Genomic DNA, 19,299 nt, shown 5'->3' on the forward strand with positions numbered 1-19,299 from the left:
AGACTATATAAGTTCATCATAAATAACCCGACTTGTCATGGCTGATGAAAGAAAAAAAAACATGTGGATTTATCTCTTCAAGAAAAGAGGAAAATTTTAGAGCACTTTGAAAGCTGCCTAAAATGAGTCAATGAAATGCAGCTGTATACTTAAATATTTTGCATCTGCTCTTATGTAAAATCTTAAAAAATAGAGCAAGTATAGAAACATTTCCAAATCAAAACACGGATCGATTTGAGAAAGACATTAAAGTTGAGTCAGCATTAAAAATTAGGTTCAGCAATGTTTGTGAAAAGAATTCTCTGGTTAATGGATCTATTATGTGTCAAAAAGAAGAAGAATTAGCGAAAACTATGTGCAAACAATATTTCATTGCAACTGACGGATGATTCAACAAATAGGTGAGAGAATATAGTTTATAAACAACTCCATGGTGAAGACAAACATTCTGATTTCATAGCAGCTAGTAAATGGATAAAAACTGAGTGGACAAAAATTATAACCTATGTTCACCCCAGGATATCTATAATGAAGATGAAACTGGGCTTTATTTTTATGGGATGCCTGAGCATACCTATTTGTTAAAAAAATGAAACTTGCAAAGGATTTTTCGCCTTAATTCTTGATGCCATTTAACCAATTGTCAAAAATAAAACTTGTCATCCAAGCATTAGCACTAGACAAATACTGTCTAGTATTTGAGTACTTGTCATCCAAGTACTCAACAGACAAATTTTTGACGTCTTTAAAGCAATGTGGCTTTTTACTTTTGCCAATAACTAAAAGATCTTCCTCTTCTTCTATCATATTGGCACAACAAAGAACTGTCGCTCCCTCTTTCGAAGTTTTAAATCGTTTGCAAGTTTCATTCACAGCACATTACAACAAACTGTCTTTACAAAACATAAAAATAATTTTCTTACCTTCTAACACTACTTTGACAATCCAGCAGTGCAACTAAGGTATAATATGGACAATAAAAGCCTATTGTTGTAGGAGAATTTGAGAAAGAATTATAGCTGAGCTTGATGGAATTCAAGATAAATCAGATATAAATGTAACTGCAAATACGATTTCTCTTTTAGATGCATCGTATTTACTAGCAATGTTGTGGAAGCATGTCTCGCAGACATCATGTCTCAACAGTTGTAAGCTGCTTCTGAAAAGGTGGATTTTTAAAGATCCATGATGAAGCTTCTACTGTTGTAGATCATGTCTCGGATGAAATACAATTTGAAACTTCAGGTGATATGCCTAGAGTTGAGTTCGAAGATTGGGTCAAAATTGACAAGAATTTTGAAATGACAGCTACAATGACTTTGACAGATGTATGGAAGTCAATGATCAATCCACATCAACAAAGTAAATGAATGTGATGAGCAAACAGGGGATGAAGAAGTTGAAGCTCTAACAATTAACACAGAGATGCAAGAATTCTTCATCATGGTGTCCAATGTATGGTATCAAATTTTACTAAACATTACGGGTAATAAAGACTACAATTCAGGAGTTGAACCCCAATAAAATACAAACAACTATCAATGAACTTTTAAAATAGATTTTATGTTTTTTACTTCCTTATACGAAGTAAAGTATCGTAATCACAAAAAATTTTGATTTTCAGATTTCGACGGAAATATCCATATCCTTTTTATCATCCCTGAATCCATTTTGACTAGTTTCGGCATGATGTCTGTATGTACATATGTATCTCACATAACTCAAAATGATTAGCCATAGAATGTTGAAATTTCGTATTTAAGACTGTTGTAACATCTAGTTGTAAATCTCCCCTTTTGATTGCAATCGACTGGGCCAAAAATGTATATACAGTCAGACCTTTAAATAAAATGGGATTTCAATTTTGAAACATTTGGATTTTCAACTTTTTCTTAACTGCAGTAATAAGCCCTCATTTAAATATTTTCACGATATATCATAAATGGTACTTATTTTCATTGGTTCCAGAGTTGTAGCCAAATAAAATTTTAATTAATGAAATATTTGGATCTTACAAGGGGAAGGGAAGGCAATTCGGTTTGAATCAAACTTCATATACACATATTTTTTTAACTTAAATTTATTTTTTTTTTAATTTAAATATATTGATTTATTAATAATTAAATAATAACAATACAAAAAAAAAAAATGAAAAAGAAAATATAAGTTATTAGTGAAATAAAATTTTATGTACTTATCATTTTAATTCGACAAATTTTACAATCCGAGATTAATAATTATTAGTAAATCAATATAATTAAATTAAAAAAAAACAAAAGTTAAAAAAAGAGTATATGTATATGAAATCAGATTCAAACCGATGTCACATGGTTACGGATCAGACATGTTCTCGCCTACACCACATATCTACTTGAGCAGCGTGACACAAAATTAATAAATAAACTAACACATGATGATAAGGACATTTCAGGGCCATTTTTCTTGAGTACAACTGAATATTACGTTAGTATTTTATGATGAAAACACGTCACTGTGTACTACTCACACACGCAGTATGGTTCAAATCGGTGTCCCAAAGCCTGTGCCTTCCCCTTGTTGCCTACAGTAATATGGATCTTAGGTACCTTACAGTGATTTAACTTTTTTTTAGAAAAAGATCAATACAATTATTTCCTTTCAGAATTAGGAATAATTTGCTTAAAAAACTAGTTTTTTTTAAACATTAAGCATAATCTTAGTTTATAGAATAATTTTATTTCCAAAGCCTATCTTGTTTTACCTTTTACACATTCTCAAAAACGATTAGGCGTAGAATATTGAAATTTTGTATTTAGGACTGTAGTAGCATCTATCTAACTAGATAAAGATAGAAAAAAAATAAAATAAAATAATTATTTAAAAGAAAATCAAAAACAAATAATTAAAATAGCCATTTAAACTCTTGTGTACCTCCCTTTTTGATTACAATCGACAATTAGAATAACTGAATGTTATGTTGGACCAAGCTGAATGTTATATTATACCATGTATATATCTGATTATTTAACATTAATTGAAAATTATAATTTAGAATCACATTAATTTTGGATTTACTTTGCAAAATCTTCTAAAAATTATATATTTATTTTAAAAAAATCATATTATTTAATTATTTGATAGAACATTAAAATATAAATGTTCTGTTGGTACTAAATATACATTTTTTAATTGTATTCAATTTAAAGTGATTGTTGAAAATTATTTTAATAATTACTGTTTACATTTAAATTCAAATATATATATATTTTTTTTGTATTTACTTTACTAGAAAAATTACTTTAAATGAAGTGCAGCAAAAAATGTGTATATGTAATTTAATAGGTGTGTACAAGGAAGTAATGTGATGTCTACATTGGATTTTTAAAATTTTTTACTGATATGTTGTTTTGTGTAAAAATAAAAGTTTGTATTATTCTGAAGTAGGTAATTTTTTTATCCTTTGCTTCATGTTATCAATTGGTTATTGTAGCAAAAGTTACATGTCGCACAGTGATTACAATAAGCGGATTCTACTGTACTATTAAAAAAATTGAATAATAAAATCCATACGAAAACTTTTATTTATTTTTTTTTATAATAATAAATAGGTACACTAACCTTTCTTTCCTAGATAGCTCTGGTTTGGCACTTTGAAGGTTTTCATTTAAGGATGATAATTTTTTTGTTTTCTTTTGAACTCTATTTGGATTTTCAACCTCAATTAAATTTTCCACACCTTTTGCTTTAACATGCTGTAAAAAAAAAAATTATAAATAAAAGAATTCAATTAAAATGTTCAAAATAAGAAAAAACTCTGAACCAGTTTTTCATGGGAATGTATATAGAACAACACTGGTAGCATGAAAATGTTATTAGTGTGAAATATAAAAATAGTTGTTTCTTAGTTTCACTAACAAGATAATCTAATATTATTACCATTATTCTAATTTTCTAACCTATTTTATGGGAAAATATGGAACAAAAATCTAAATTTCATGCGTTTGCACTAGTCATATGTATCCAGCCAACTTAAATATTTAAAATTTTTTATTTAATTGAGTAGTTATCTCATGCACATTAATATCTTGAAATATTTCAAGATATCATGCTAATGAAAAAAAAGAAGATATATGCTTATTCTAGGAATTATGATGTCTAAAAAAAGATCAATGAAACATCTATTTCTGTAATTAAAAAAGAACACTGAAATAAATATCAATTTAATAATAAGTATTAACATAAACCTAGTGTAACCTGGTTTCTTACAAAGTTAATGGAGTAACAATGGTTATTTCTTTTTATTTGTAAATTAGGGATAACCAATTACGCTGTGAACAGAAAGTTCGGTGGCAACAAATCACCATCTAAAACTAAACCTTACATTTCCTAGTCCAAACACGTTAATGAAGTATACACAGACCTATGAATATGATGTGTTTTTCTACCCACTTCAGCTTTTTTATATCTAGAATGACCTGTTTTAAGTAAAAATACAACTTCCATTCTCAATTGGAGATTGTTCAATTGATAAAAATGTGTTATTCTGAATAATGATCTATTCATTTAACTTAAAAAATATGATTTTCTTAATATTATAATATATAAAGTATTACAATATTTATCTTCAAACTATATAGCATACAAAAAATTACCTTTGACAATTTTTTATAGGTATAATGAATGGATTTTCAGAAGAAAAGACATACTTCCTTGACATAAAAAGTTATAAATATCATATCAACTTACAGTACAATGTTTATTGGTGTTATACTGTATGTTATATATATTCCTTTGTCAATGACAAACAACAGGTATTTATTTGACTAAGTAATGATGCACATAGAACATGAACAGCAAAAACATTGGGCCATATATATGCTAAAAATTACTACTGTTGTTACAAAATAGAAAATTGGGGTTTTAAAGCTATTTAATATCAACAAATAACTTGATTTACAATAATGAATCACAAATAAATGAAAGCACTAATTCAATGTAAGCACCTTTTATTACGCAGCACACAACCAACCAATAGGAGAGTTTGTCCTATACTTTAGCCAGTATATCTGAAATAAAGTAAACAATAGCTACTTCAATTCAGTACCTCAAATTTGGTAGGTCAGCAGGTAGCAGAGGCACAAATAGAAGATCCTTCATAAAACCTCAAAGGAAAAGATCACATAGGACGATTAGATAATCTTGGAGGCCACTGCAAATAAGCTCTGTTATCGGTCAATGCTGATGAATCCAGCAAATGGAGAAAAACATCATCACGCAATTCATACAGTTATTTTGGTAAGGAGGCACACCATCATGCTGCCAAATAAAATTCTTTGGATCATCTTACAGCTGAGGAAGGAGCCACGTACGCACACAGCATATCCACATAAGCAACTCCTGTTATGCATGTTTCAACAAAAAAGAATGGTCAATAACTTGCTGTCATGAAATAGCCCAGAAAATATATAATTTCTGGGGAGTGCCTTTCACACTGAAAAAGTTCAAGGGGATTTTCTGACCCCAGGTAGGGACATTAAGTGTGTTAACTTTTTTACAAAAATTGAAATGCTGACTCATCACTCATCAACACAATACAATCAAGGAAATTGTCCTGCAACATTTCAAATTTTTTTTAGTTGGTAGGCTTCAAAGCCTGTAACAATTGTAAATAGTATAGACACATTTGTAAGAGTTTCCTTAAAACATTTTATACTGTCATCAGTGACATTGCTAGTTTTCAGCTGATTTTCCCAACATATTTTTTTAGCAGTATGCATTAAAGTTTTCCTGACATGTTTAACATTTTCTTCAGACATCTATGGTTGTCCCATACTCTTTCCTTCACACAAATATCCAGTTGTTTCATATGATATAAGTGATTATACGGTCAACAAATGATGGTATGTCACTTGGGAGGATCATAACTAAACTTTCTACAGAGTACACATGGAACTATAGAAAGCACAGTTCTATGTGAACATTTAGCAAACCACAAATCACACAATGCTTTCTGTTCAAGAGTCGTCTTTAGTAGTGGCACTGTCAAGTGGAATCACTCAGAATAGTGGCACTAACCAGGGAATCAATATACAACCTTAAAAGCAACTAAAATCCTACTTTTTGCTATTTGATTCTAGCCTTAAATCAACACCATACACCTCATCCAAGAGATATTATAACAAATTAAACCCTGATATTCTTTTTATACATTTGGTATTAAGAAAAATAGCACTTTAAGTAGAGCAAAAGCAGCTTTAGTACTTAAAGTGTTGGTGCGAAATAATAATAATAATAATAAAGATGATTCTACAGGTGTCTGTGACGAATTCAATATGAATTTTCTAATTCTCCAGTACTGACTCATCCACATAAGCAAGCTCATCAACATTCATAAGCTCATTCTTATGAATAAACAAGTTAAAAAATCTTTCCCTCTAAACAAGTAAACAACTGATACTCAAAATTAAAGAATTCAACATTATATAAATCTGCCTAAATTTAACAATAAAAACTAAAATTATACCGTACAAAACTAAGCCCATGTGCTATTACTGTACACACAAAAAGAATTTGTTGAGGATGTTATTTTTTAATTAAAACACTGTAACTTGTATAACTTACACTTTAATACTCCACTTAAAGAAACTTCACAAATATAATCAGTACATGCAATACTGTAGGCTTACATCTTTTAAATGTAAAATCGTTTAACCTAACTTAAAAAAATTGTCTATAGTTGCTTGTTTTCTTCTTTTATACCTGAGTCGTTAAAACCATCTTTTAAATTATTTAATTGTTCTATAAACTCATCACTGAATTATTTTTTTCACAAAATTTGATAATCAGTTTTAAACTTTCTTGAGCCGCACAATGTAAATGATTGGATTCTCAAGTCATTTTCACACATCATCATCAGCATTCAATAATCATCCATACACACAAGAATCAATAGTTCAAATCCATTCAGAGAGTGATTGGTAGTTTAGTTGCAACTGTAGCAAAACCAAATTTTTTAAAAAATTTTGAATTGTAGCTAAAGATACATTATTTCATCCTCTGTTGATTACTCTGATGGCATCCACAACATCTGGATTAAATTCTCTTTTTTTCTTCTAAGCAGTCAAGTAATTGCAATACCAGTAAACATCAGAAGTAAACTATAAGAATGGATAACACCATGATCCATTGACTGTAGCTTTATAATAGTTTGGAAGCAAAAATACAATTTTTATGTTAGTGATGTTTTCCAGTACTGGTGTGTGCTCAATAGTTATCAATTAGCTGTAAAATTTTTCTCTTCTTTTTTCTCAGTTCGCAGTCCCAATTACGAATTTTAGCTTCAAAGATTGTAGAAGTCATCCACATTAATAATACAAGAAATCAACCAATTTTTTAATTTTTGACGTTATAAGTGCTTTTACTCTATTATTATTATTATTATTATTATTACCAAACTCTTAAAGAAAATTGTGTTTGGCAGAAAAATGGAGCAATATTTTCAATATGCTCTTCAAAATCACATACCAACTCAAATCAAGTATTCTTGAATGGATAGGCCACTGAGAAAAATTAAATAGGCACAACGTTCATGTGATCTAACGCATTGAAATTTTCTGTTCAGGGAAATAGAAAATAATAGGTGTATTTTCTTCAAATCCAAGAGCTGAATAGTCTCAAGCTGCCAACTGATACAGTAACTTGGTTATGAGAACAAAATTTTATTGAAAAAAGTGTATAATTTACAAATTTCAAAGCTAGATTAAAAAATCTTGGTTTTACTACAGTTTACAATAAGTACCTGATATATTACTAAAATTATCTGTTAATTTTCTGCCATCCGTATTAATACAGATGTAATCATCAGTATTAATAACACATTTAAGTACACAAAACAAAGAAGACTAAAACTTCAGAGTTTCATGCTTCCAAGTTGGTAGAAAAATAATGACATGGCTGCTGTCCATAAAGAATACTACATAAACTTCTTAATTCTTCACTACTGACCTTAGTGGTTGCAAATTATTATTTGCATTATCTAAACATAAAATTTGAAAATATATAGTTAGCATTGGAAATGCGCCACAGTCAGGTGGGTCTATAATTAAATACACTTTAGAAAACAAGTAAGTTATGGTAGAAAGATTAGTAAATAACTCTGTAACATCAAATCTTTCATTAAGTTGGAAATACCCACAATAAGTTCATAAAAGATTCCAAAAAAATTATTTTCAGTTAAGATTGCTTCATGAATTCCTGAACATGAATTTGAACTGTTTCAAACTATCGACTGAAAGCTAGATTGATTTCTTAAGTCAGGACTAAGCTTAATTGGCAAAAATAATAATTCAGTGATTAAACACTGTCACACACAATAAGGCCAGAAGGAAAATTCAGATCAATTCTTCTGAATCGTAATAACCTTGTAATAAATTTTCTTTTCATTAGTTGTTTCTTTGTTAAAAATTTGGAAAACTAATTTTTAACCTATTCAAAAATATTAAGCCGCATTATTATGGCTTCAGATAAGAAAATTACAGAACTGATATTTTCCTATAGCAATTTTACATAGTTTGTTTAAAATTATCAATAAAATGATAAATAATACTAAAGAGATATTGAGAAATAGTGTTGTAATTTAGTAGAACAGTAGTTATTAGTGAAAGTAATGAAGTTTTAAGTTACTTTCAGTATGATATATTTCACAATTACTATGCTTATGATAATCAGTTAAATTGTTATGGTATAAAAACTCTTAAGTATGTAGGGTACCCCAAAAATTAAACCTTACTCAAGAATATTTATTTTTAATGGAATCTGTGATAAAATCTCCTCAAAATAAACTGCATAGAATAGTTACAATTTTCTAGTAATACACACTGGTGTTTAATTTAAATCCACAATTATTAATAAAAATTTACTAACATAAGATTATGTTGTCTATTAATATGACACTAACATATAAATTATACGATTACATGGAAATCAATCTATAATGAGTGTTGTAAAAGATAATAAAACAATAATTGATGAACACTTTAAGATGTTAATTGAGTGTTTGGAAAAGATGCCACAGCTTAGGAATGAAAATAAAAGTCTAAAAAACAAAATCAAGACTTTAGAAAATAAATCAATGATATGGAACAGTATTCTAGTTCCAATATGACTGACATACAAGAAGTGCCTTATGAGAATGGTGAGGATACTTTACAAGTGACCAAGAAGGTGGATTTGGATTTTGGATTGGAGTTGCGTTGGATTTGCAGCTAAGTAACAAAATGATTAATGTATGTCATAGAAGTCACTTAACAAGGGTATAAAAAGGTCTCCAGGAATTATTGTAAAATTTTTAAGGTCAGAAAAATCTACAGTTGCAAAATGGAGAGTGCAACGCTACTTATCAACAAGGGACCTGGGATATTCTCAAGAAGTCACAGGCATATTAACAAAAGTCTAACTTCATCTAGGAGAATGCTAAGTTAAAAAATGCAAAAAAGAAAAAGACTTCAAGTGCCCTTGGGTACATAATGATGTGATACTAATGAGAAAAGATGATGGTGTTTATGTCGTTAAAATAATAACTCGGCTCAGAATGTTCAGGACAAATTATAATTTTCTTCTCTTTTTTTAGATAATATTATAAAGAGAAAAGTAATTATTTTTGTTTTGCTTATTATTATTTGTTCTTTTTAAATGTCAGAAGTTTACAGTGATATAATTCAGCTTTAAAGCAATGATTGTGAGTTGTTTATTTTACATCAAAATATTTCATCTTAGGGTAAATTTTGATCAGTTTTTGATATTTATAATTTCTGTTAATTGCAGACCAGATATCATTATAATTTTTTCTGGGATATGGAAAAATCAGGAAAAAATAAAACTTTAATTTTTTACAGAATAACTATTAATTCTAAATTTAATAATAATTACAAAGCTGGAGGTTTGGCTGTTATGTTGATAACAGATAAAAAGCTTCACCATTTGAAATTATATTAAATACAGTTACTAAAAGTTGTTAAGATAAATGCTTCAATTTTATTAACAGTGTTATCTGTAAACAGGCTAAGTTTTTGTTCTAAAGATATTTTTTAGAAAATATTCTATTACGTATATTTGATAAGAACTTAATATTAATTGGAGAAATTAATTTGTGTTTGTTGAAAAAAAAAAAACAAATGTAGTAGACAGATATCTACAATTACCTTCTTTTTATGATTTGAAGCATATAGTAAACTAGAGATAATAGAAAATATGAACTTTCATGTATTTATAAAACATATCTTTTTTAGAATAGGAATAATATGCAATGTGTGACCCCGATGTGTTTGATTCTGACATATCTGATCACAAATTGGCTATATGTGCAGTTAAATTTCAAAAATAACTAAGTAAGCCTGTCAAAAACTCTGATGTGGAGGACAAAAAAAAAATCACAAAAAGTAAAAAGTATTAGAGGATTTATGTACTAAATATAACTGGGAGGGGAGAGATGTTTCAGGAAACTAGTGCTACTCGTTCTCATGTTCAATTTAAGAGCTTTGCTCTATAGATAATGCTGATACAAAGAAAAACAGCTAGGAAAATCACCATTAAAATACCATGGATTGACCTGCAGCTTTAGAAAAACTAAAGAATAATAAAAAATAATTTACTATTTAAAAAATTCAAAAAACCAATCTTATAATAATAAATTAGAGAGGTATTATACATCATATAGAGATTATCCAGTAATTTAAAGAAGCTACACAAATTTATTTATTAGTTAATGCTATTTAATGAATGCAGAAATAATATCACAGCAAACTGGAATATAGTGAATAAGATATTTGATAAACGAAATAATGAAATTCTGTGGATATTACTTCTAGAGATAATGCTGGATTAATGTTGAGAGAGCCTGTAAATATAGCAAACGAAATCAATGAATTGTTTGTTAATGTTGTTTGTAAAATTAGTACAAATGATGCTGAATTTAATTGAGGGGTATGATGGGTTTTTCCAAACAGTTAGGAATAAAATTCATATCATTTTACTTCAGAAATAGAGTGGTCGGCATATTGAATAATTAAATGTTAAGAAATCAACCAGTAGAATAAAAATTAATAAAAGGATCCTAAAAAATGTTAAACAATTTGTTATTAAACATCTTATTTAACTAATAAGTCTAGAAACCAGTATTTTCCTAGATTGTTTAAAGTCTGCAAGAACCAATTTTTAAAAAAGAGGAAAATACTGCCATCAGTAATTTTATTTTCCTACATCATTGCTGCCAGTTTACTCTAAGTTATTGAAAAATGTCTGAAGATTACCTTTTTTGAAATATAAGATTTTTTTTTTTTTAAGTATCAGTACGGATTTAGATAGAGTAGGAGTACTAAAGATGCTCTTCTTGAATCTATTACAATGTGTGTAAAAGTCTGAATGACAACAAAGTAACTGGTGTGTGATATTATAAAAAGGCACTTACAGTCAATCATAAAATGTTATTAAAGTATATGTGGAGGGCAAGCATCATTATAGTATTCCTTATTCCTGGTAAAGAGGAGAAGTGAAAAAGTTCAGATGGGTTCAGCTGTCAATAGATTGGAATTTGTGGTGACTTGTGATGTTCCGCAAGGGTCTACGTTGGAGGTAGCTTGTTTCTGGTAGTTATAAATAATATATGTATGGGAAAGTATGAGAGTTTTCTGTTAGTCTTTGTAAATTATATTGTTTATAGTTATACAGTACATTCCGTGAGGGAACTTGGAATTGAGTTGTTGAGAGACCTAGACGAACTAAGATATTGGTTTAATGCTAACTGTATGGAGCTTAAAACAAAATTTATGATTTTCAATGTAAGTATAGGTACCAAATTTGATGAACCATTACATTACAGACTAGTATCCCCATCATGGCTTTACCCGCACTATATGGTTAATGCATATCTCATCATGGTTAGGGGGTGTTTAGCTGGTCAGTTTTCTGTCTAGCCAAGGAGCTCTGCTCCCTGGAACCCCTGTGTTCATTAAACTAATCCTTGTTTTAATAATAATCAGTTTATTGTAATTTCTTCAGAGCAACAATTTAGTCAGTACAGGACCCACTATTGATTTTTAGATTTCCCATCGCAGCTTTGCTCACAAAATACATAATCAGACATACAAACAAAAATTACCATCATAATGTTACCAAATCTCAAAAATTGATTCAACAGTGGTCACATAAAACAAGAAAAATGCAAAAAAAACAATTTATGTACCAGAAATGGTTTTTAGACATTTATCTGAAGAGTATCTGCTAGCCCAAATAGAATGAATGAATAGCTTGGAAATGGGGAAAATCTGGAATCATAGTTAAGACATTTTTTTACCTTTCTTCACCCTTTCCAAGGTCGAATTAAAAAAATCTATAAATTGGTTCACATGCACTTTCTTGTGAATCTGCTTCAGAGTGAAAAGGAAATAATTATATTCCTTAATATTTGCAGTTATCAGTAAAAAAATTATATCATATTGCATTTGTATTTCTTCTTTTGTTAATTTAAATTATTAATATTATTATGGATAGGGAAAAATTAATTAGACAAAGAGGGTTAGTAAAAGCTATAACTAGGATTGGCACATTTACTCGCAATTATAAAACTTCTCAAAGTGATATCCCCACCTTACATTTTAAAATAAGGAATCTCCTTCCTTAAATTGCAAAGCAAATATGACACCATTCAATCAGAAATTGAATTGCAACATTTTAATGATATTTTAGCTTCGGATCATATACAAGTCTAAGAAGACTTTTGTACTATAGAATCCAAATTGCAACATTTAATAAATAATAGTAAAAAATCATCTAATCAAGAATTTAGTTCAAATACAACATTTAAATAAATACAACTACAACTCATTAATATGCCTTTATTTAGAGGTGAGATGTAATACGAGTTGCAGCACTAATTTAATATAGTTATTGTTTTACTAAATCGATGATTTATCTACCTAATATTAAAAAATTGAACTATTTACATTCTTCATTGAAGAATGAAGCCTTAGCTAAAATCTGCCAATAACAAATAAGAATTATGTTAATGCTCTAAAATTTTCATGTAAAATTTCAGTATTCAACAAATTACTACAATAAAGAGTCGCAGCAATTTGATCTCCAACATCATTTACGTAATATCTTTTTTAATTTACATTTTCTCATCATTTATGTAACAACATTTGATTCATTTCAGATTTAATTTACTTTGTTAATTATTCACATTCTCAATTATCAATTTTAAAAGTTTATAAAACAAAAGAAAACTAAAATCAGGCATTCAAGCACTTGTTCCTCCATTTTAACCCTTTTCTATTTTTATTTGGAATTTCAAAAAAATCTTTTTTTAATGTACTCCCATAACAACATGTATACAAATTTTTATCCATTTATCTTCAGCAGTTTTTGCAGGGCATTAATTATGTCAGTCAGGACATATTTTTCACACGTGCGTGCGTGCGCACACACACACACAAGATGTGATTGACGTACATATAAAATGATTGTATAGAAATACACTTAATAATGTTAACTGTACTGTGAAGTATTTAGGCTAAATAACTGACCAAAGGTTTTCATGGTTTAATCATATTGTAACAAAACCAGTATAATGGACCTGAATAACAGATTCCTGCCAATTAAGAAGTAGTAGAAAATATAATAATGGGAGGAATCCAGAAAGGGGCTAAAAGAAACCCTTTTAGTACAGGTAACAGGTAATTTAACAGTCGTCTTTTGTAATGCTGTCCATTAACACACAATAAACCAATAGTTGTACCATGAGAAGAGTTACCGGATCAAGGTAAGGAATGAAAAGACTCGGTTGATCATTTTCATGCTTCGAGTTGGGTGCAGTCCAACAGTTAAAGAAGACAGGGGTATAAATACACCTGGGAAGACCACCTAAAAATCAGTTCTGTGAACCAGTCCAGCAAGATGTTACGACATCAGTCCAGCGAGGAGAGGCTGCAGTGTGAGTCTGTGAGACGTCAGTCAGTGAAAGCATTCTGCGAGGACAGTGATGGCGCAAACTTCCAGTGTGAATTAAATTTGATATGATTAAGGTGACACCACAAGTAATTCCAGTAAACAAGAAATACTATCAGTGAGTTACTGTAAGACTATAAGTGAAAGAGATAATGTACTAAATTTCATTCATAAACTATTAGGGTAGTTTTATTGGTGAACAGTAAAGGTATCTGCAGTAAAAGAACTTTAACTTTTCTTATCTATTGTACTATTGTTTGTTAACACAAGACTAGTGGTTAAAAGTGTTAAAGAATAGTTGTCATGCTATGGAACTGAATTCTGCTTTTCCATTCTATTTATCTTCCTGTAAACAAATCCTGATCACTAAATTCTGTTTGTATATAATTTCTGTTTATTATTATGATTGACATTTTTGATTTTTTGTTATTGACATGTAATATTATTATTTACTGTTGCCATTAATATCTAATTGATTTTGTAATGCCACAATGCCACCAGTATTAATGCCATAATTATTCTAATTATTATTGTGAAATTTTTGTTTATTATTTATTATTTTTATTACTGTTATCCTGATCAATAATGTGGTTGTGATCACTATGATTAACATTTGTTTATTTACTATTTTTCATTAATTGCTTTATTATTGTCGCTTATTATTATTATGACCACTGTCATTATTATTGATTTGTCTTGTTTAACTTATGTTTTTAAAGCAATAAACTGCAATTATATAAATATTCTAAACTGTCAATCTCTCAATATCCTTATCACGTTGTGAATACACAACAATATTAACGAAGTGAAAATTCAAATGAATAAAAATCTTAGAATGTTATAATTTTTATGTTTTTACATACCAGAATGTTTTAAAATGTATTTATCATACACTAATAGGACTGCAGTAGCAGTGTACATATTTAACAAGGATTAAAACTCTGATAATTGACCAGAAAAAGGATTACACATTTACTCCGCAAAAAGCAAAGATTAGAACGTACTTTTCCATTATTTATGGACGCCAAAATTTTATCATTAGATATTTGTTTATATAAAAGGTTTTAAAGATTTTTTTACATCAGGAACACAAACAATATCCAAGGTAATATTAGAGTAGCCAGGTGTAATTTATGATCTGCATTTTACCTACATGTATGATGAAATGTATGAATGAACTTATTTTTATTTAACTTATTATTATTATTATTATAGGTTATATAAATTAAACGTTTATTAAATCAATATCTGATAATATGTTAATAAGAATGCATTAAACATTTTAAAAAATCTCACCTCCTCTTCCTCCTCAGATTCAGATTCGCTGTCAGAAGATGAAGACTTATTTTTTTCCTTATCACCAGCCTCTTCCTCCTCACTTGACGATTCTTCACCCCTTTCTTGCTGTAAAAACAAACAGTAAAATATATAAATAAGTAGTATTTGTCACAAATTAAATAAGTACAAACACACTGATGCATGGTAATTCTACTTGGGGTATCTGAAGCAATGTAGGCATTATTAATAGTGTAGTAGAGGAGATAGTGTAATGCAAAATAATGTTTATAGAACAGGAGGCCAGTCGCTGGTCAAGCAATTTATCCTCACTTTACACTTGAGCTTTCTAAACTTTGATTAGTAGTGTATAAAATATTTAATTAAATCACTTATTCATATTCTTATTACTAAACTGTAAAACAAACCTTATTAACACATTTGCTACTAATTGAGACTCCATGTGGTTTCTACTTCATATCAGTAAAAAGGCAATCCTATGAATCCAGTGTGGCTAAACATTAAATATAATTTCGAACTTTATAATTCTGTATAAGGATATTTTTTAACAGCTATTATTTCAAACATAAAACTGAGCTTTAATGAAAACACACCCACTGAATTTGTGATTTTGAAAAGGCATTTTGTCGAAAGATATCAGAATATAATTTTTCTTTACTCATAAATTTGACTAATAAAAACATTAGAAGGTCAAATATAACTACAATAACTAACTAAATACTACATAATACTGCACAACTGTATTGTATTATCTAAATGTAATAAAACTTTGGGCAAATGAGGTGCTCATTCATTCACGATACAAGAACGGCATTAATATGCAACTTCAGGACTACCACTAATTTTTCCTTAAAACATGTTGTATGATTACTTTTACAATTTAATTTCCAATATAATCTTGAATTCTTTGCTGATACTTACAGCTTTATTTCTATTATAAATTAAATTAAATAAAATTAAAAATGGAATGCATGAATTTTCAAAATAATTTTTTTACTAATGTATTTGCTTTTAAATAGCATAACATGTTAGAGTACATCTGTATTATTTTTTTGCCCAAATATAGCTTTATTTCATGCCTTATATTTATAATTACACATGGAAGGAAGACTTCCATGTTCTTGTAGAAAAACAATGGTTGCTTCCTCAATGCAGATTTAAAAAAAAATTATTAAAAACCTTATTCAACACTTGATTAAAGGCTGCTACAATAATAACATACTGAATTAAACTTCGAGTTAATTGTGAAAATTATAAGTCTTGTTAATTAATTTATAACAGATAAAATAAATAAAAGAAAGCCAAAAGTATTTGGCTCTGGTTAACAGGTTGTGAGTTTTAAACCAGCATTCATCAAACAAAATTTGCAACAAACCAAGCAGCTCCCCATAAAGACAAAAAGAATACAGAATCAATCTTTGCAAATTCTAAATGTGACATATAAACAACAAATAACATACATATTTCATAATAGTCAGAAAAAATCATGAAATCAATGTATTTAACAACAAAAATGTCTACACCAAAATGAACAAAAATAACACAAATAAAATACATTATTTGACAACATATTTTGCAAATGTTTTAATCACCCAAGTTTTTTAAACTGCTATTTTTAAACCAGAATTAACAGCAGTATTATCTGCAACATTGTTAAGGAAATGAATGGGCAATAGTCCTGGAAAAATCTTGTAGAAGCTTATAGATTTTGTGATAGGGATATAATTATAATCTGTCACCATTTATATCAATTAAACAGTATTTACTGTATGATATTATCAACTCACTCTCCATTGTCGCTCCTTCTCTTCCCTTCGACGTTGCTCTTCTAATTCTTCAGGATTTGTGAACCGACGATTTTTACCTTTGTGATTAAGAAACCTACCTATAAAACAAACAAAAACATTAATAAAATTTTTAAAATAAGATTTTTTAATTAAAAAAAGATTATAACAAAGTTGTAATACTTTCCTGGAAGAGGGTATTTATTTACATAGTGGAAAAATAATCATACGCAAAAACGTTCATAAAAATGTTAAAAATCGATTTTCTATTTTTTTATTTGCCAATGTTTACTAAGTTAAATGGAAGAAACTAAAAGAAATTCCATTGAAGAATGTACAAGCAATAAAAAGGTTACCTGCAACTTCTTTTTTGGGGACTGGAATGATGAAATTTTATTGTTGTATTACTATTATTATTATTATTAAAGTATTATTAAAAGTTTATTATTAAATAAACCAAGGAGAGGTACCTTTTCAACAGTGAAACTCAAATAGGAATGAAGTCAACAAAATCTAAGATTTGTTACAAACATCAATAAAAACTGATGTTTAAAAGGGGAGGAATATGTAATTTCCAGTACTGGAACAGAATAAGATTGACAAGAGAAAGAAACTTAGGAAATGAAGAACAGATTTTATTTCATTTCAGAACATACTTTTATAATTATACTCTATTAATATTTGGTGGTGTTGTAACACTTGATATAAAAGGTCATACAGTTTATGATAATCTAACACTAGTAGTTGACAAGGTCAAACCTGCAGAATTATTAAAGTGATTACTTACAATAAGCAACAGAAGAAGTATCTTCTTTATCTCCATGCATTCAGTAACAAATGCAATTTTATCACATTTATGATAGTAGTAATAACCAATAAAACTATTGAAGAAAGTAAAAAAGTTAAAAGTTATTTTCATGTAAAATAATTACTAATTAAAATATAAGTTCAAAATGAAAAGGGGCAAACAAAAGAAATAAATTATAGCAACAAAATATGGGTACAGATCATAGCATTTAAAAAAAAACCAACTAAAATTGATATTTATTTCTGATTATAACTGAAATAAAAACAAAAAATAATTCAAACGAATAGATAAAATGAAATAAAAACAATTACAATTTTTTTTTATATAATTAAGTGCACAAACAGATAACTAATTGATATTCAGAATCAAAATACAACATGAACAAGAACACATTTCATACCTGTACATATGTGTATATATATATATATATATATTAGGAAAAAACCAAAGATAACTAAAACCTCTTGTACAGATAAAATACAAGTTATATAATGGTATTTTAACAACTATTAAAAATGTTTTCATTGAAAACTCTCTATCCACAAGAATTTAATGGACAAAAACAAGTGGTACAGGCGTTCAATAATAAAATTAAACTGCCAGATACAAAACAAAACCCTTATATTTTATAAAACATTTTTATGTCACCTAACGAACAAAGGAAAATAATCCTTACATATAAGAAAAGGTAGATTCAATTTTGTTAACTTATTTTACGAAGTTATACAAAACTTATTCAACAATAAAAGTAATTTCATCAGGTACATTTAAAGTGACACGCAAGGCAGTTTCAATACCACGTTAACTTAAACAGTTAAAATATGTACATATAAATAATAAATAATACAGTTAATTTTATCCCCGTTTCGACATAACCTAAGTCCACATAATAAAATAAAAGACATCAATAGAAAAACAAATGATTAATAATTAACAAATTAATAAATGTAGATATACCTTTTGGCATTTTTTTTACAGGAATTAATTTTATTTAAACTACAAACGTTGATATATTCCGTTCACACACCAAATTTCTTAACAAAACTTCCGGAAACAGATGATCATGTACATTACTCAGGTTGTTACTTACAAGTAGTGATTTTCCCCTATTAGCATTTAATTATTTAAAACAATGTTTTATGCGCATTTTCCTTATTTAAAATTAAGATATTTTTTCGCTTTTACCTTATAAGTCTAGTTTTCATGAAATAATATATATTTTTTAAATTGTAAAAACATCACCGATTGTCATATTCGTCTTTGTATTTAATTTATACAAGATTTACCTGCTGCAGAAATTTTTTTTATGACTAATTTGCTGTTAGTTTGCTACTTTTACTATATTTTCCAAATTGATATATTGAGATTAGAATATATTTAAGATCTGGTTCTATGCATTGATTTGGCGGTAATTTTAAAAGTAATATAAAC

The 19,299-nt window shown here is 28.2% G+C and overlaps 1 protein-coding gene across 1 annotated transcript in view; it reads right to left on the reverse strand.

Annotated features, from left to right (window-relative positions):
• LOC142329911 (28 kDa heat- and acid-stable phosphoprotein-like) overlaps positions 1-18,948 on the reverse strand; it is a 50,337-nt gene extending 31,389 nt beyond the window's left edge. Inside the window, exons 1-4 of the mRNA XM_075374845.1 lie at positions 18,826-18,948; positions 17,064-17,161; positions 15,277-15,384; positions 3,598-3,731 (exon numbers count right to left, since the gene is read on the reverse strand). Of these exons, the coding sequence (XP_075230960.1) occupies positions 3,598-3,731; positions 15,277-15,384; positions 17,064-17,161; positions 18,826-18,835 (350 nt within the window). The 5' untranslated portion in view covers positions 18,836-18,948. The remainder of the gene's footprint in view (positions 1-3,597; positions 3,732-15,276; positions 15,385-17,063; positions 17,162-18,825) is intronic.
• Positions 18,949-19,299: the final 351 nt, after the last annotated feature.

This window comes from Lycorma delicatula, chromosome 9 (genome assembly GCF_047948215.1).
Source record: "Lycorma delicatula isolate Av1 chromosome 9, ASM4794821v1, whole genome shotgun sequence".
Classification (NCBI taxonomy): domain Eukaryota; kingdom Metazoa; phylum Arthropoda; class Insecta; order Hemiptera; family Fulgoridae; genus Lycorma; species Lycorma delicatula.